Raw genomic sequence first — 20,195 nt, forward strand, 5'->3', positions numbered from 1 at the left:
TATTCATTAAATAAATTTATGTAAAATATTTATTTCAAGTAATAAGTAGTACGTACTTTTTCGATTAGATGGCGACACATATTTTACCGGTCGGTAAAATAAAGTAATAGCTCGTACCGCTAGATGGCGGCACACATTTTACAGTCGGTAACAAAATTCAGATTTTTGCAACGTTAATCATTTTTTATATGATAAAAATAAATATATATCTTTATAATATTTGCTTCTTTCTCAAACAAAATTATTATTTTTTTTTTGTCACTGTAACTGCATTCTATTCGCATAATAATTAACAGGGAGTCGTCTCTACAAAGTAGACATTAATTCATACAAATATATCAACTTTTTTTGTCAATCGATGAACAATGATTTGTACAAGAACTAACAATTAGAGAATAATAGCACCTTTCTTCGAGAGACAAGAATTTTCTAACCAAGTGGTTAACCAATGCTGACATTTTGTTTGAGAAATAGAATACCAATTCTCGTCAAGATGTAAAATATTTCAAAGTTATTTTCTTCAATAATCTTATATCGACGATTAAATAATAGCTATTTTGATAATTACAGAATAAAATGACATCATCAGTAGATTATTACAGTAGAATCGTGTACAACGATGATAACAATTAGCGATTAGAATTAGGGAAAATGTTGTATTTCGTGTAGAATACCTTGAAATGAATTCGAAACAAGTAAATATTTAAATCAATTCAAATGATAATTTAAGAAAACATTTGTTGAATATTTGTAGCTATTTCTGGTGGTAATTCAGTGTAGATTGAATTCCAATCGTTTGGGAAATCCCGTTGAGCGGATCGCACGAACTCCATTACAAGACTTTTTGTTTCTGTTATAGAGAGAGAGAGAAAGAGAGAGAGAAAGAGAGAAAAAGAGAAAAGTAAAAGAAAACAATGAATAATAATTTCATTTATTAATAATAAATAATTTGCAAATTTACCGTCATCGGAAGTTTTTCCTTCTTGTAGTACGCTGATTGCAACTTGAAGTAAAGTACGCATGTGTGCTTGTAATATACTATGTCCAACTTGATACAAGGTTAAAATACTTTTAAAAACAGCTTTGTTCTCCAAATAATCTTCCTTCAATGGCAATTGATTAACGAATACTGGAAATACCTGTTCCAGCGGTAAAATTTCATAATTCGTAATAATCAAGCGTGCTATTGCACCTAAAACGTTATCTCGAGCACCTATGTGCGATTCTTTAGCAATAGCACTAGATAAAGTTTGTAAAATATTAGGATAGTGACTATGATATAGTTGTTAAAGAATATACTAGAGGAATAATGTAAATAATAAAATAGATTGAGAAAGGATACGGAAAAACTGCTTCTTTGCCATGTAAGACAAGCTCACCGAGTCCATATATCGCATTGTTGCGAACATTGGCATTAGAATCATTAGCAAACTTTAAAAACATAGGAAGTAGTTGGGGCAAAAAAGCGGCGACAGCTTGTTTAAGGCCAGAAATACACTCTGAAATAGTTCCAACTGCAAAAGCTCTTTGCGTATCGGATTTGTTTTTTTTCTATGAATAAAACACATCATATTAAAGTAATGAGAGAGAATAACGAATGAAGAAGGATTATTCAAAAAATACAGGGAGGAATAGATTTACCGATCTTTCTAGAAGCATTGATAATACTACTTCAAAGTAAATTGCAAAGTCTTCCGACGAAATGACTTTTTTCAGGTTTGTAAGTAGATCACCTGCACATTCGACTAACAATTCGTCTTGTTCCGCTTCGATCTCTACGTCCTCTCCTTCTTCCTGATCTTGGCACTTGGTTTTACCTTTAAAGGTTGTATGTACAATTATTAACAATTAGTAAGAAATTTAGCAATTATAAAATGACATTAGAAATACCAGACATAACATCCGTTATGCAGTTCATAATAGCATATTTATGACCTTCCCCAATTAAAACATCAGACTTTATTTCTTTAAGCATTTCCGAATACGCATCCAATCCACTCATAGCTACTGTTCTTTCGTCATCTAGTCTTATTAATTCCGACAGTTTAGGGATAAAAACTGACAATGCTTTGAACATTGATTGTCTACCTTCGTTGGAATTAATTTTGGAAAAATTAATACAAAACTGTAATAAAGCCTCTATAGCTGCCTTTCGAATATCCTCTTGGGGATAATTAATTAATTTGAAGATCTCTTCAAATGATTTCTCAAGATATGGCAAAAATGCTTCTCTATGGGAAAGAGAAATTGATAAATATGAATTATTAGTCATAGATCTACATGAAAAATTAATAATAAATATATTGTTACTCTGTATATTGAGCGATCTCTTTAAGTGCCATAATTGCTTCTTCCTTTTCTTCGATGTAAGAATTTTCTACGCTGTAACCCGCTACATCTTCATCATCTCCGTCTTCTTCGTTATCTGTATTTTCTATATCCTCCTCATCTTCAGTTTCATCGCTTAGATCTTCATATATGGAGAAAGCGGTAGTTTCATCTTCTTTAAAATGAGTCTGGGAAAATCAGAAAATTAGAAAATCCGAAAATCAATATTAATCATTGAAATAAAGTGATGCGTTTGTGATGATATTTCTTTAAATACTTACCACTATACCTTCAGAACTTTGTATACTGTTTATCGCGTAGTCAACAATTTGAGGTAGCGCTATTGCAATATCTTTTTTCATAACTTTACTAATGGAAGCAAATAAGCCGTAAATAGATTTTCGCATGTCAGGGTCTTCAGTTTCCTTCAATAAATTTAATCCAAATTCGAGAGATGTAGTTGCCAGTGGTGCAAAATTGTCATCTCCTATCGTTCTAGCAATTATTCCAAGTGTATCTGTAAATTGAAATACATGTGTGTACTATATATATCTGCAGGTGATTTATATTATTATTAAACATTTGCAATGACATAATATCATTTGAAAACCAACCAACTGCTTGCATTTGAAGACACATAGTTTGATCCGTTTGTTTCTCCGTAAGATAACCATTAAGAATAGCAATAATTTTTTCAAAATAAGGCAACATGTTTTCCTTACTGGCATAAGCTGCCGAGCTAATGACACTCAATGTTAATTCTTTAACATGTAACGAAGTGTCTGCGTTTAATATTTCAAAAATTCTTTCCATCAAAGTAGGTAAATACGGTAATAAACTTTCATTTAAATTTTCACAAAACATTTCAAGAGCATAAAACATTCGATCGATCGACGGTGGTTCTTTTTTCTCTTGTCTAATAAGAGTACATACTTGACCAAGGTATTCGAATAATACAGGTAATAGTTCATACGAATATTGTGATATATCTGGTTGTAAGTGTTCGGAAAATTGGCCGAGGGCAAATAGAGCAGCATTTCTTACAATAGGTGCAGCATCGGCAATTCCTTGACAAATGCACCGTAAGAATGATTCTAAATACTTTGATCGTATATGTTCCGAGCAACCTTCAGCAAGTACTGCCATAACTAAATGCGATGATGCTTTAGCATAAATGTCAGATCCTTGAAGACCCGGTTCAATGTGCTTCAACTAAAAGAGAAAGACGACGACAAATATCTATTTTCATTATTGCAAAATTTTAGTCATCATATAATAATCAAGTAAGTACCAAATGTGGAATTAGTTTTTCAGGGGGCAAGTGCAATGCTAATGTATCCAATGTTTGAGTTGCACAGGTAATAGGTGTACTATCTTCGTTATCGTTACTAAAGTAAACCTCTTCGCTGTCATCATCGGGACGAGATGACATGAGAGCAAATAATGTATCTGTAAATTGCATTAATTCTGCCATAATATAATATAAAAGAGAAAATATTATACATATAAATATAAATCCTTACCGACAATTGGTTCAACCAATTTGTGTTTAATAAGACTCTTTTTTCTAGTTCTTGCAAGCCAACTGATAAAGCAAATTGCTTTAACGCGAAGAGGATCGGATAAAGATTTGTTACTGGCAATAACAAGGCACATGCTAATAAGTGCCTTCACATGCGGTGCTATTACATTAATTTCATTTTCACACAAATCGTCTAATAATTCGAAAGATGTTGTAGCTTTATCTTCATCGACTGCTGCAAAACCTGTATCGTCGACATAATCTGTGGCATCATACGACTGTAGGCATTTATCATCTGTATCAAATATAGTCGTTAATACGATTTAAGTGTTAAGAAGAATACTACTTTTATAATACTAATGTCAATTCGGTACGTACATTTTGATTTTCATTAACTAACGGAATTAAATTTTGTAACGTTTGTATAGCATAAAATGCAATAGAATATTCTGAATCTCGTAGATTATTTAATGTTTGAGAAAGAAGAGTGACAACAGAGTCTGCATAAACTTTATATGCGTTTGGTGCTACCTCCGTCATAGTTGCCAATGTATACATACCTAACTGTATAATGAACAACAATTAATTTCAACTCTAAAACTAAACTGTCAAGTGGTCAAAATTGAGCAGCCAAAAAGCATTGATTACCTCTTTGTGAAATACATTTTCATTCAGAACTAATTGATGTACTAACTGCAATACTTCTGGCCAACTGTTATTGGGTAATTCGTGTTTAACTATAGTTCCTATTAATTGGACTATAGAATTTTTTACAGGTTTTTCTGATTCGTTGCATAGTGCCTAATTAAACAAATCAACTATAACATATGAAAGAAATATAATGAATAAAATATTTGTGCTTACAGGTAGGATCGTCGCTTTAAAGTCAGTACGTATATGTAATGGTAATTCTGTCCAATATTTTCCTTTGCTATAACGCTTTCTAAGTAAAACCGCTGCATACTGCCTAATCTAAAGACAAGCGTATTTCAAGCGTATTATATTATATATCAATATAATAGTATATTTTTGTCATTAAGAAACATACAATATTATATACGTACCTGTGGATTGGCAGAAGATACAACAAGTCGGTATAAAGCGGCTGTACTTTCATAATCCTTGAATGCTTTTCGTAGTTCTGCAGTGCCCTGGATATAACAAATATTACAAATTCTACATAAATGTTCCAACTACAAATGTAGAAATTCCAGAAAAAAAGTCAAATTTGCAATATAGGTTAAGTGCATGGAAATGCACTAGTCCTACCATTGTCTACACTCAAACTAAACAATTATATTTCATCTTCAACATTTTCTATAATAGACAAAGATTTTCAAATAGAAAATCAATGTAAACATATGATAAATATAATAAATGACTGTACTTGGAAATAAACACGTGTTTTACAGTGTTTGCAGATAAATCCATTTATTGAAATCCTATGAAATATCATTAGATTAAGGTACATACCTCTAGTATAGTAGCATTATCAGCTACGAGTAGCTTTGATAGTATTTGCTCCATTATCAATCAATAAAAAAAACTACAAAATATTATTCTGACAGAAATGAATTTCATGAAAAGCACGGGTTTATCGCTACCGCTAAAACGATTCGTTAGTAAAACGAAAACGTGTGGCGCTTTTTACGCGCATGCGCACTCGACTTAATCGTTCCTCTCTCTCTCTATATATGTATATATGTATGATGGTAGGTAGATGAGTCAACTGCACTATTTACATTTGGCAATTTGTAATTGAAACATTTTGTTTGTTTGGTTTTTCTCAACTGTATAATTTTCCAAGTACAGTCGACGAACTTTAAATGAGTTTCTTTTTGTTTTGTTTTGTTTTGTTCTCTTTTTTAAAGCTATGTGCCTGTATAATGTAAATCACGAAGCACGTAATTTGATTTGATCTAACATAAGAGTACTACACATACACACGCACACGCACACGCACACGCACACACAGACACATTATCGAGATTAGTTTATTATTTTACAGGAGCCCTATTCCTCTCTCGGTATAGGTTTCGTCTCTCACGTAGGCCGGCACTGCGAAAATACCTTGAAATAATGCAGTCATCTAACAGACTCTTCGAAAGGCTGCTATTTTAAAAATTTACCCAACGTTACTTCGTAGAAATATCGACGTTATCGTTTCTGCGTTTTATACTTTCCCGAAATGAGCTGTATAGCTTGTAGATTTGATGAAAAAATATGAAACTAGGAGTCTGATTACCTTTTTTTCTTTCTTTCTCATAGGTATGACACGATCGACTTACCTTAGAAATACTTTAGAAATGTTATTTAAATAAATACAAACAAACAAACAACTGTGTGGCATTTTTGTGCCCCTATTGTGGGTATAGGATCCGAAAGAAGCCCACTTTAAATGTAGCAATGTAGCTGTCGTCGGTCCCATTGAGTGACTTCTCTTGCACCTCGTGCACATCGTCGAAATGCATTAAATCGAATCTTGTAAGAAAACGGGAGAAATTTTAGTTAGTTAACTAAATTTTAGGCCGATCGAAGATCTACAGGGTGTCAAGAAATTTCACTTTGTAAACAGTTAAACAGTTAAACAGTTGCAAATAGAGTAATAAATGCAATTACAAATTGTCAATGTTTACAACAGCCTATATTTTTCTAATGAAAATCTAAAAGAATTAAATACTTATAAATGTAAATAAAGTATTATCATGAGTCGTCTCTTTGTACGCGATTGTTGTGTTGAAGAAGAAAATGATTTGTGTTCATCTTGAAATTAATGTCGATTGCGTCGAATCTGCTTCGTGTAAGCCGACACCATATATATACGTACGTTCTCTTCATCATACACATCATGAACGTTCCTCTAATTTATTGTATAAGCAATCCTTCCACTTAGTTGCCTAACCCGATTCAACCAAACGTTGGATGATCGATTTGAGGATGATCTCTTTTCTTTCGTATTTAACTAAATGTACATACTCACTTTTGTTGAATTCCATTTCAAGCTAATTACGTTGATATAAATGATAGTGAGTTAGTGATAGTTAATGATAGTTATAGGATACAAATCAATCTTTGACTTACTTATTGCATTATTTGATTTGGAATATTGTTTTGTCTATTTTATCTGATGACCAATTCGATGAATCTTCTTAGCGTAACAACATTCCTCTCGTTTGCGATAACGAAATTCAAATCAGATGTCAAAGTTATTTTTGGACGGTGACGATATTTATTATCGAGTTGCGTTTCTGTAGAAAAAAATACAAGAAAATAAAAAGGACCGCAACCTTACATTACCAAAGGCGGCACAAAGGGTAACGCGATATTCAAAAAGGGATTCTATATCACTCGAATAGGTAACAACCTACCGATCCTTTTTTTTTTCGGTCAAGATCCGAGGATGCGGATTTTCTTTTACGAACATTTTTACGAACATTTTTACGAACATTTTTACGACTAGCTCGGACTTTGAGGAGGACTGCTAGCAACATGTTACACTATCGCTTACGTTCCCATTATCTTTGCTGTGCTGCTAGCTGTTATATGGCTCTCTGTCGTTACAACTATTTTTTTTTCTTCTTCTACTTTTCCCCCCCCCCCCGTTTTCCTGTTCAGTTGAAAAAAAAATCTTCACGAAAAAGTCAGAGCATGGAAGAACATCGTGAAAGATGTTCATAAGCAAAGTACTACTAAGTAGACCCCTAAGTAGTAGAGGGCTGTTTGTTTTTGATCTTTCCAAATATGGGAGAATATTTGAATGAATTGAACAAAAATACCATAAACGGAGAAGTTGTCATTGCGGTTTTTCGGAAGAAAACCGCGTTTCTATCGAATCATCCTTATTCCTATTCAATATCTTACTGTGTTTACAAATTTGCCAATCTCCGTCGAGTTTTCTTTTCTTATCGTTGCCACAAAACCGAAGAGGAGGATATTCATTCGCATTCGAATCAACGCGTAGGAAAGAGGGCGAATAAGTAAGTACGTCATTCGCGTTTATAGAATTTACTGGGATACCGGTTGACGTCATATGATCAATAAATGAACAATACTCTAGATTTTATTTTTCTTATTTTCTTTTTTTTCCTTTCCTTCTTTTTCCATTCAAAGTTCTACAAATTTGGCTCGAAGAAAATAGAGGGAAAATGTGCTTGTCCTTAAATTATTATAACGCTATTTAATGAATTAATTATAAATACATATACATATTAAAATACCTCTAGGTGGGCAACTATCAAAGTCAGATCGAAGAAGAACAAAGTAATGTCCTCCTCATCGTCATTATCATCATCATTCTAGCGTATTATAATGAAATCATTTTTGTGCGAGGATAATATCGACCCTCTATGTTTTTTTCTTCCCCTATTTTCAAACTTGTTCACTTTTCACGTAATGTAAGTTGATAAGAAGACATTGTTTCCAAAGTCAAATTCATAGTTGGACACTTTTCATATATTGTACTTGACTTGATCGTAATACATGGTCGGTGTTGGTGTTGTTGGTGTCGTCGTAGATGGTGTCGATGTTGGTGGTGGTGGTGGTGGTGGTGGTGTGCTTGCTGCGTGATGAAGACACGAGGAAACGGCTACGTTCGGTACGTTTGATATACTCAAACTACTACCGATATTACTTAAGTTCAGAGAACCCAAAGAACTCAAGGAACTCAAGCTCACGGTACCCGTTGGATGACCAAAGTACGATGGCTTTCTATCGATTATGCTACCTCCAGAACTATTTGAACTTGAATTGGAGCATTGAATTTTCAAGCCTGAAACAGAGATGATAAATCCTTCATTATTAGGAATGATGTTTGACTGAAAGAAGTTTGACTAAATATTAGACCACACATAATGGGTGCATCGTTTAAAAGTACACAGAAGAAAAATCATAATAAAAGAGGCAAAAGTTTTCTCGTTATAGAAATCGGTCCTTGTATAGGGGGGGTATGATCAATTCTAAGCCCTGCCAGTTCTCAAGTAGTCTCAAGCTTCGAGTGACCACTTCACTCGTGTCTCGACTTCTTGCTTCTTCGTTAGTCGAAAAAAAACAAAAAAACACGCAAATTATATATAGAGAGAGAGAGAGCAGTAAATTTCAATTTGTTAAAAAATGTAATATTTTAGAAATAGGTATAAAAATATTGAAAATAAATTCCAACGTACACTTTAAAAGGGTTAAGAAGGATACGTGTGTTATCGTTAAGTCTCTAAAACACAGAAGATAGGATCTAAAGAGTAGCATCAACTCTCGTACAAGCTTCAAAACGACATCGTGTGTGGTCTTTCGGATGCCACTGAAAATCTCTCTCTTTCTCTCTGCGACGTGAAGAAGACGAAGACGAAGACGAAGAAGATGAAGAAGAAGAGAAGAAGGCTGCTCGAGTCTCGTTGCTCGTGGATCCTCGTGGGCCAACGTGTTCGTCGCTAATTTTTTTCTTTTTTCTTTTTTTTTTCTTTTTTACAAACGCGTCGAAGGCGATCGAAAAACAGTGCTGCTATAAAAGACGGATACAGTAGCTAGTTTCTGGTCGAATACCAAGACGGTATTCGCGGTAACACAACGAGAATAATGTCGAGAGAGAGAGATGCGGCCAGAAATATACCAGAACCGGGGAAGAAATTGTGGGAGAGACGAGGGAGGAGGAGGAGGAGGACATAGGGAAAGAGAAAAAAAAGAAAAAAAAAGAGTAAAAGAAAAAAAAAAGAAAATTCTATCCGGTGCAGATTGATCTCGTTTACACTTCAGTGACTGACGGAAATGAGATGGGAAGATATAACCGAGCCCACGTGAACTAAGGTTCAACTGGAAGGGTGGTAAATGCGTGGGTGGCGAGTTTATCCGTTACCGTCGAGACCATTTACAGGATTATTTGTAAATGTATTATATAGAAGGAATAGATTGTACTTATCGACAAGGAAAACCGAATAAAAATTGGATATAAGATCTTGACGATTATAAGCTTATAGCTTGACACTGCGAGATTGTATAATCGATCAAGTTCACCCTTTGTTTGTTTCGATCCTATCAATTTGAAGTATCATTAAATTTTAACTCCCTACTCGAGCTTACACTTTGACGAGTTAAAAAGCCGTTTACTCGAATATTGCCTTCACCTACTATTACTACTACTACTACTACTACTACTGCTGTATTTCGTTTATTCGTAAGTGGAGCGTATATTAGAGTAACGTCTTGTTTATCACGTTTGTAAATGTTTACAAGCGTAGTGGGCCACGATTCCGAAGCTCTTTCGCTCTTACAAGCAGCACGCGACTCTCTACTAATTGCACGTGGCAAAAAGTTTACAAGTATCATCAATTTGTAGTACTTTCACATTTTTTCTTCCTCTATTGTTAAATCATTTATGGTCAATTAAATGATCGTAAAAAAATTGTTCTTACTTTGACAAATAGGAAATTAGTATTTCGTCAGAGTCGAACAACAAAAAAACAAAAGTGCGTGGGAGGAGAAAGGCGGGCAAGTTTCGAATTTACACGTGTTAGTTTAAAAAGGAAGAATTAGGAGCTAGGAAAAGATGATAGGGAGTGCATCTGGGCGGGTTGTGCGTTCATCTCAGCTAATAGGTCCTGTCAACTCCTACGATTCTTTGACGTTTTTCACCGCGTAAATGTCAACTACCAATGTTCTTTTTCTTTTCTTTTTCTTTTCTTTTTCTTTTCTTTTTCTTTTCCTGTATGAGTACTTGCAGACATTGTATTTTGTTGTTTTAAATAATTTCGACATCCCAGAAACGACAATTCCAGAATGGCCCGACGAATCCGTAGAGTTATGCGTTAAAAGTGCGCGTTCTTGAGTTTCGTATTACGGATTCTGGCGCCGGGCGAGCCAGTGAGCTCGTAAACTGTCTCCGGTCTTCCAGATGGCCCCAAAACGACAACATCATCATCACCGCGAGATAATGTTTTCCTCGCAATTTACAATCATTTCGAATCCTTGCTCCTAACCACCCTACCTTATGTATATCTGGATTAAGATTCGAGAATGAAATGAAAGAAAATCAATAAAAATGAATAACTGACCATGATCGGTGACGACAGGTGTTTGACTGTGCACCGAAGCTACGACATTTCCAGCTGGACTGCCGCCGCCGCCGTTTCCGTTTTGATCATGAACCATCTGCATGGTTAGATTGACATTGACGTTAGCCGTGGCTGGAACACCAGGATTGTTGACACCGATAGCACCATAACCCACGTAATAGTCTTGTCCGGTAGTAGCTTGAGCGTTCACGGTGGGATTACCGGCCGCCGCGCACTTGTAGATCATCATACCTTCGTTATCCTTGTATATTGTTTCCTGATGCTGAGGATGGTGATCCTTTAGTTGAAATCCATCAATTGGTGGTCTGTAAGCGGCTGCCACGGTGCTTAATTGATCCTGATTTCTACCAGTACCATAACCGGGCTCGCTCTTAAACGTAACCAATTCACCGTTACGATAAACGGACGATGGTTCCCCGGTCTTATAAGTGACTTCGGTAGTTTTATAGGTGACTTCGGCTATCGGGGGTGTTTTATAACTCGACTCGGGATAAGTCCAATCCGCTGAAACAGCTGCCGCTGGTCCATACATCGCATATTCCTGATAATTCTGATATTGATTTTGATAACCATTAGCGTAATCCATGCCGCCAGACGCTGCTAAATTGTCGTAGCCAGTTTGTACACCTACCACCGGTCCACCCGCCGAATAATATTGAGGATATTGAGCTTTCAAAGCTTGTCCTTTACGACGAAATCCCCGTGGCCGACGACGAAAGCTACCCTCCTCGAACATATACTCGGTTGAAGGATCGATGGTCCAATAATGACCTTTTCCCGCCCTACCAAGACCTTTCGGTAATTTAATGAAACACTCGTTCAAGCTAAGATTATGTCGAACCGAGTTCTTCCAGCCTTGATAAGCACCGCGAAAGAAGGCGAAACGTTGTTGAAGAAACGAATAAATTTCCGAGAGTGTCAGTTTCTTCACTGGGCTCGATTGTATCGCCATTACGATCAAAGCAATATACGAATAAGGTGGTTTCTCTTGACGACGCGCACCTGGTTTACGTGTCACTTCCGTGTTTGACGGATTGCACATTATTTGTTCCATGTTTTGATGCTGCGAAAGATTCCCGTGCAATCCAAAACCTGTACGAGCACCCACTAACGTCGAACTTACTTGCCCGACGGACTGTGACTGTATTTCTTGGCCGTGCATATGAACATTATTACTTTCCGATTCGTTTTTCATCGTAGTCGACGTTGTCATCGTCATCGTCATCGTCGTAGTCGTCGTCGTCGTCGTCGTTGTCGTCGTCGTTGTTGTCGTCGTAATCATATGTTGTCTTCTGCTGTTGATCTCCGAGAGAGATCCTCCTCGCGTCAATGACGACGTCACTATCATACTTTGATCCATCGAATCTTATCACACAATCCTCACAAACTCGCTTCGAACATTTTCCCCAATTCGAGGAACGAGGACGAGCGATACGACGAGCGATACGATAAGCGATACGAAAGAAAAAGACAGAACAAACATAACAGTTAACGTTAAATCATTCTCACTGTCGCACAAATATTATTCTCTTTGTTGATTTTTGTCAGCACAATTTGATTAATTGATGATTCAATTTTAGCGGTTAAAGGGCACAACCGATCGGTCGATCGATCGATCGATCCATCCACTATCCAACGCGAATGATGTGGAACATTATTGTGTTTTCGAGCGACTGGATTTCCGGCCTTCCCAAGAGCCCAACAGCTCTATAGTCTTCTTTCCTATTTGGAGGCGTGATGTGAGCTGGAGGAGCGTGGTTATTTCTCAAATCGATTGGTCGAACCGTTCCCACTCTCGACGAATCAGCAAATGGTATTTCTTCTTCGCGTCATGTCTGACGGCACCAACTTTTACTACCATACCCATCGATGATGAACTTTACTTTCCTTTCCTTTCCTTTCCTTTCTGTATTTTATTTTCTTCTTATTTTATTCGCATCAACGCGAATAGATTAAGGGAAATTTAGCGTCTCGTGCAGTGATCAATTGATGAAGAGATACTTATCATTTCCTATTTACGTATAGATAAGTGGCAAATCTTTAACATTTCTCTTTTTTGTCTTATTTTGTCTCTACAAAAGTTATTACAAATTAATTTATCACAAAACTCACACAAATCTCTGTCAGAAATGACAACTACAGTCTACAACAACAAATGGAATGAAGTCAATGTAAAAAGGACTATTTTGAAGAATAAACAATATTTGTTATTTTCATGTAACAACAATTTGGAATATTCATATTCGTGATAATACGTATCATAGGAGAAATTGGAGAGACGAGTAACAGTTGGTCGACACGTTAACCAACGGGACGCTTGGCACCGCCCACTTCTCGAAACACCCATTTTAGTTATATACCCTCGTAGGAGGACACTTATACTAGGCTATGGATACTGATATTAAAAAAAGTGCTACTCAATAATATACTGTACTTGGATCTCGAATGAATTTTTCTTTGCATAAAGTTTATATTGGGTATACTTAATTGTTCAAAATGTCATTGTGTATAATCTGGACAATTCATGACTTGATTGTAGCAGGACACTGTCAGTCATGTGTCATCATTATTGACTACCGTAAAAATAATTGATAAGAATAAATCCTGTAAAATGTATGGACAAACACTTGTGGTGATTCATATCGATGATATTATTTAGATAGATTTTAAAAACATAGTATATTGTATTTTCTTCGAAGGACTAATCAGTAAACTATGTCCTTTTAATTGATAGCTTATCTTGCAGACGTTATCGAGCAGGACAGTTAAATCAATACGATGTTTATTCGTGTTGGCGCGTGACGAGGTGTCGAATGACCAGTTATCAACAAAATCACATCCCATACGTTCATTCATCGGTGCACTCCACTTTATTACGATCCTTGAGACACTCATGAAGGAAAGATTAGAATAAAAATAATAAACTATAATAATAGTAGATGATATTGTATCGCTTCAGCTTCAATTAAACAACGTGAATTAAACAACAAATGATTTGAATATTTTATAATAGTGCGGATTAAATGATATCGTTGATCGTTTTATCTTCATTTAACTTTCGCAGTACCTCCGTTAAAAATGTCATCATTGATGTGTCATTTTTTCTCAAAGATCGATTATTAGATATAATGTAGTTATTAAAGCATCGAAATGATTGAATCCATCATTTAATAAAGTTTATTTATAATTAATGGAACTACTTAGGTATAGTAGTTTAATGTCGCCCTCCATTTCCTGGAGGACAACGTACGCCATTCGACCATGTATTCCCCGAAAGTTTGTTTGCTTTACGATCTATCCGCTGAAAGAGATGCGACACAGCCATCTTACTTTTCCCTCTCTACTTGCACATTTAGTTATATAGACAGACACGATCTTTAATAGATCACAAGAAATTAAAGCTTTATTTCATCTTCTAAGAAATTGTTTACAATTATCAAGGTAATAGACCATTGAGAGATTCAAGAATTTATCTTCGATATTGCAACGATAGTGGAAAGAAATGTTTCATCGTTTTTCCTTGTTAGGATGAGCTTCGTTGTGTGCTTGGTTGTTCCCAGCGAAGAGGACACTTGTTTTGATTTGTCGCCTATGAAATTGGTTAATAGGCCTCGTGGCTTAAGGGTTGAAAGTGGAGGAATGCTCTCGTGACTCTTTTCCATCATTCCCCATATTTTGTCTCTATTTCTTCTTCCTTTAAATGCTCCCGTTGCTTTAGTTTACTACTACGACGACTTTCTTTTCTCAAGAGCCCTCTTGGCAGACGGGGAAACTTCTAATATCCATTTGTCTCATAAATTTTCTCCAGGGAAGACAAATCCTTGAGAAATGCCTAATATTTTAGATTTTTTTTCCATTTGAAGAAGAAGAAAAAACAACGACAAATTATACACAAATGAAAAAATAATCTAAGGCTGCTGCACTTTTTTCTAAATGTCAAGTTGTTTGCAAATGTAATGGTATTGTGAAACGTTGAACTAAACTGTTAGGTGTGGTTGTTAATAAAAAATGAATATCCTTTTCATTAGACGTTATCCAAGTAAGAGATCGCGAAGAAAAGGGAAAAGACCGCGGACTCGACATAACCGTAGTCCCTCCCGATGCTTGTGGAGAACACGTGAAAGCCTGACGGCCACCCAAGCCGCCATCAGACGTGCCGACGAGATATTCTGTTTACACGATACCGTAATTTTATACCGCTGATCGTGGCTGCGCCTTACAAACCCTACGCGTTCAGAACCTACGCGTTCTGAACCCAAGTTCTAAGCCTACATCCGCCATCGGTGAAACAGTATTTTAGACTTTTTTAAGGGTAATTTTTATTTTATTGTTGGTCTGTTATTTTTTTCTAATATAGGTATGTCTTTATCAAATCATTCGTAAATCCTCGTAATTTTTCTTTCATTCCGTGCAATTTATCGTTAACGTTAACCGCGGGGTCTGGATAATATTTCCTTCCCGTAAAATCCTAGCTAAAATCCATAGGAAAGGAATCGTTTGAATGGGAAAGAGAGCATAGAAGGGGTAGATAGAGAAAGAGAAAGAGAAAGAGAGAGAATTGCCCTAGCAGCTCTCAAAATAAGACATGTTTATCCGCTCATGCTGCTATTTCGGAAAGCAAGTAAGTTCTTCTTCTTCTTCTTCTTCTTGTTCAACGTTAACACGAATCCTCGTTAAAAGCTCCTATTTTTCGCTTCTTTGCAAAATTTCAAAACTTTTTCCTCGTCGTTTCATACACGTTTCATACGTTTTTTCTTCTAATTATTGAATGTGCAAATGAGAAATAATTCATTTGGAAATAGTTGACTAAACGTCTTACCCCCGTGGTGCCAAGATGTTTATGCAACGTATGTACCCCACTTAATCCAATGTTTTAGTGTTTAGATTTGGACTACCGTAGAGGGGTTGCTCATGACACCAACCTCTTCGAGATTTCATCCTGCAGGCCTTACGACATTCTTTGCCCCATGTTTTTTCTCTTGTTGTTTTTTTTTTGTTTTGTTTTTTTTCTACCAAAAAAGAAAATATAATAATCCATTAGGATATCAAATTTTATTCCGATTAAAGTCCTCTACTGCGCACGATACAATTGCAATACGAAAAGTTGAAACTCTTTAAGATCGACCTTGAACTACTTCTCATATTTAATGATTACAAACTTAACGAATTATATAATTACTCGATAGAAAAAATACTTAATTTTGTAATGAAAATATAATCAATTTAGACAATAAGTTCTGGTCTAATAAAGATAGGATGCGCTTGCGCTGATTTCATCTTGGATAAAATTGAGAACATTACAGCTGCGGCCATCTTGCTCCCTTGAGAATTAACGACGTCGTTAAATATTAACGATCGTTTGTTAAAAGCTCGTCCTACCGGAATAGAACAAGGAACGTGCATACGCACCTACAGTAGCATGCATTACAATTCCTTAATAATACCCAATTATACCTTAATTAGGTAGTTAATTAGTCATTCCTATTTATTACTAACGCAAACTTGCAATCGACATGAAATGTGATATGAAATATTTTTTAAAAATTATTATTCATTATCGTTCATATTATTTCGATAAGCATATCAGAGAGAGAATTACATTGATGTCATTAAAATGAAACATGCACATCAGTTTTCTTTGCTTGTGCGCAAACGCCATCTTCTAGGAACTTTTCTCAATGAACCGGAAGTTATAAATCTTAACTCTTTCTCCCACCTCTGGTTCGAATCAATGATGAAAATCTTTTGTCCAATTTTCCTATTCCTACGAATATCGAATTTTCTTCTTAATGATGGTCAATACTTGTTCATTCTCCTGGTTGTTTATAAGTCGGAGTATCGTTACGAGCTTTTGGACGTGAACCATCTGTTTGACTATCCAGTGGGAAGCCGATACTACAAAAAAAAAAAAAAAAAAAAAAAAAAAAAGTATCTTTTCTTGTTTTTCATTACAATTGCACGTATTTATTGTCTATTTTCTTATCTTACATTTAATAGATTTAACAAAAACGTATTATTACACAGGAGGTTCAAATTATTACGTCAAAGATGAAAGGTTGGAAAATCCATTATTATGTGTTTAGAAAATATAATCAAAGTACGAAGCTTGTAAATCGAATTAGTATCAAATTTGTTTATCTTTACGTTTCTTCAATATATACAAATATATTCAAATGTAAAATTATATTAATAAAGGTTCAAGTGTTTACTGAAAAATATTTTTCTATGCAATGAAATGCATCAAATCATCAACAATCTCATTAAAATTATTAATTAAAGATAATATAATATTTAACAATATTTTAGAAAATAAATATCCAACGTGTTACCAACATAAGGTAAAACTTTGTACTGTTGTAGATATCCCTCTGATGGTAAGGACATAATCCGTTGGTAATATTTTTGTCGGTATGGTAGGAAACATCTTATTAACAGAGTCAGTATGTCAACAGAGGTCAGCACTTGTTCTAAATGAACATCATGTTTCAAATCAATGTTTGTAATCGAAGAATAGAAAATTTATGAGGCACAGTTCAAATAAACTCAAAAGTAATTAAATAAACGTATATAAGTTGATTCAAAGTGTTGGTATAAAATAAAATCCACGATAACTGTAAATTGATACAACGAATTTCATCGAAATATAATGATTATAAAATATTAGTAGAAAGAAAAGAAAATGTAAAGTTGTAAAAAGTTGTAAAAAGTTGTAAAATGGATAAAAAGACTTTATAAGACTTTATAAGATTTTTCTATCTTATTGCACTCTAATCGATGTATCGTCGTGAATCCCTTAATGCTCTATATAATTTCAGACTAAATAAAAACATTGTTCCGTTCCCCTGCCCCCTTGTTGGAACTGTCGGCCTGTTCCTCGATGGATTTCGTATATTTTCTGAATCAATATTGAATCTTCCGCATGACCTTGATACAACAGGTAGTTTGGATAGCCACGTTCATAGTAAACTGTACGGGACTTCCTTCTCTGCATGTACACATATACACATCTTCTAATCAGCCGTGTGTGTAATAAGTAAATACGAATTGCATTTTATTTATCTGTACAACTTGGAAATGATTGAAAAATTGTAACAAAAGTTAAACCATTTGAAAAATAATATTTTTTCAAGAGGGATTACTTATGAAATAGAAATGGTAGAGAGGAGAAAGTGTAAACTAAACAAAGTTTTATATTATTACCAATACTTTAACCACGGGGTAATAAATTGAGTGAGTATGTGAGGAGCATAGCGATGAAAAGAAATATGTATTGCATTTTCGAGTGCATTAGTGCTCGATCGAAGAAGCATCGATCTTTCGAGAGTATCATCGGTACACCACCACTCGAAAAACCTTTAAGCAAACTATACACGTACAAACACGCACGCATAATTTACGATCTTTTTATTATAGAATTCTTTGAATATTCTAAATATATATGAAAATGATGTTCCTTCATTTGTACAGCTTATTAATATGAAAAGAACAAAAATGTGTAACTTTACCCGAAACATATGTTGTGAAAAAAAAAAAAAGATCGAGAAAATCCTAATGTCTGTCATCTGGAAGGACTTAAAATATTGTGCAAGAAAGAGAAGAATAAAATAGATAATAACTGTCAACCCTTTTTAGATGGGCATTATCCTTTCGGCTTTATACATACAAAGAAATAACCGTCAAAGGTGATTTTCAAAAAGAATAGACGACGAACCATAGGAAATAACGAAAAGTTAGTTTTTACGGGTTTAACCATCATTATTGAAAATATCCCAGGTAAATCTTGCGGATCCAAATATCCAGGGATCTTGTGTATAGTTTTCTTTATAGTTTGGAATACATTGAAAGAACGGAGCTTCCTTTAGCAAGGTCAAAGGAAACAGCTTTCGCGTTAATTGCTACTGTCTTTCGTCGAAACATTAATTACTCGGTCAACGCCCAGTGTCGACGTGTTCTTTTTCGGCAGTGGTGCCACGCTGTCTGAGCACCAAATTCTCCTAAGGAAAAGGTCCTCGACGTTGTCGTTGTCGAGTTGTCTCCTTTTACATTCCTTCCTGTCGCACACACACACGCACGCACGCACGCACACACAAACACGCACACACACACGCGCTAGAACAAACTCTTATATTTTACTTGATTTGATTTGATTTGATTTTAGGCTATTAATATTTGAACAATTTTTAACAAACTCGCCTGTATTTTTGTTCTTTTTTGTTCCTTTTTGTTCAACTTTACACCCAGTTTCCTTCCATTTCTTCTTCTTCTTCTTCTTCTTCTTCTTCTTCTTCTTTTAGACATCGGACCGAGTGGTATTCTGATTTTCTTTCGAATCTTCAAAACGATTCAGTGTTTTTTCAGGCACTCGACAGGCCCTGCTCTCGATATTGGCGGCTCAATGTTTTCTTAGCAGCGGGCCCACTTCCTTATTGCTACGAAAAGAGATAGACTGTGACTAGATGGAATGACAAAGAAAGAACAAGAAGATGCATCGGTGCCATACTGTCTACCCCAAATGTAGTACCCTGTTCTATAATTCTATCTATAACAAGTATGTATTTCTAATGAAAAATTGTACTTGGAATATTTGCATCGTTTGTTCAACAAAATGTAGGCTTTGCTAGAAGAAGATAAGGTAAGGAGGTTTCTTTGTTTTGTATGAAAGCAAAGGCTCCTCGTGGGTTGGTGTATAAGGGAATATTGGATGCCGCCGACCGGGTCGGCAACTTGCTATTTGCTTTTTCTTTATATCGTTCTTTTCGAGATATCGTTGAGAACTTGAGACATTTTTCCAAAAAGAAACTCTAGACAAGAAGTAGAAACCAATGTTTCAGTTTGTTTTCTTATATGAAATTGTAGAAAGTCATTTTTACTCAATTTGACTAATAATTAATGATAAATTTGTCGAATAGGAGCAGTAGCAGGAAGAGAACTTTTCGCATGAATATTAAGACGTAAATCAAGGGGCAATTAAAATTAGCGAAGGATTCGCGCTAAACGCTCGCTTACATTTATCTGTCCACGGTTCTTTGATGAGTTTTCTCGAGAAGGCCGAGGTTAACCGCAAGCTCTTCTTCTACACCCGGCCGATGATTTTCGGCATTCGCGCGGTGTGTAGAAGTTTACGCATATCCGTTGTCGCTTCCCTTTGATGTGTATATTCATCGGTGTTTCTTTTGCCGTCTTTCCTGCATCCGTTTCTTCCTAAGAGTTCTTCACGCTTCTACACGTGCTTCTTCCTTCTACTAGTGCGGAATACACAACGTGCGTACAGCCACACAATCGTT

General features: G+C 35.4%; 2 protein-coding genes across 2 annotated transcripts; both read right to left on the minus strand.

The window, feature by feature from the left end:
• Positions 1-11: 11 nt before the first annotated feature.
• Positions 12-5,721, minus strand: LOC149031460 (importin-4). Its single transcript, XM_089175900.1, is given in 16 exon segments — positions 12-850; positions 962-1,272; positions 1,343-1,551; positions 1,642-1,817; positions 1,891-2,231; positions 2,311-2,516; positions 2,610-2,845; positions 2,943-3,540; positions 3,620-3,777; positions 3,852-4,097; positions 4,100-4,145; positions 4,229-4,414; positions 4,499-4,651; positions 4,715-4,822; positions 4,915-5,001; positions 5,324-5,721. Coding segments are annotated over 16 exon segments (3,240 nt in total). The 5' UTR covers positions 5,378-5,721; the 3' UTR covers positions 12-725.
• A 2,197-nt stretch (positions 5,722-7,918) lies between these two features.
• Positions 7,919-12,622, minus strand: LOC107073226 (uncharacterized). The gene is made up of 2 exons (XM_015333775.2): positions 10,891-12,622; positions 7,919-8,618 (listed from the first exon to the last, which is right to left on the minus strand). Exons 1-2 carry the CDS (start codon positions 12,269-12,271, stop codon positions 8,299-8,301), a joined length of 1,701 nt encoding a protein of 566 aa, XP_015189261.2. The 5' UTR covers positions 12,272-12,622; the 3' UTR covers positions 7,919-8,298.
• Positions 12,623-20,195: the final 7,573 nt, after the last annotated feature.

The sequence above is a fragment of the Polistes dominula genome, unplaced genomic scaffold (genome assembly GCF_049000335.1).
Source record: "Polistes dominula isolate Pdom_NZ unplaced genomic scaffold, Pdom_raw_medaka contig_19, whole genome shotgun sequence".
In the NCBI taxonomy this organism is placed as follows: Eukaryota; Metazoa; Arthropoda; class Insecta; order Hymenoptera; family Vespidae; genus Polistes; species Polistes dominula.

What these genes read in the sequence shown, in the direction of transcription:
- LOC107073226 (XM_015333775.2), bottom strand. Translation starts at nt 12,271, where the DNA reads ATGGATCAAAGTATGATAGTGACGTCGTCATTGACGCGAGGAGGATCT. An exon ending in ACCTGTCGTCACCGATCATG is followed by an intron (nt 8,619 to 10,890) that starts GTCAGTTATTCA and finishes TCTCTGTTTCAG; the next exon opens with GCTTGAAAATTCAATGCTCC.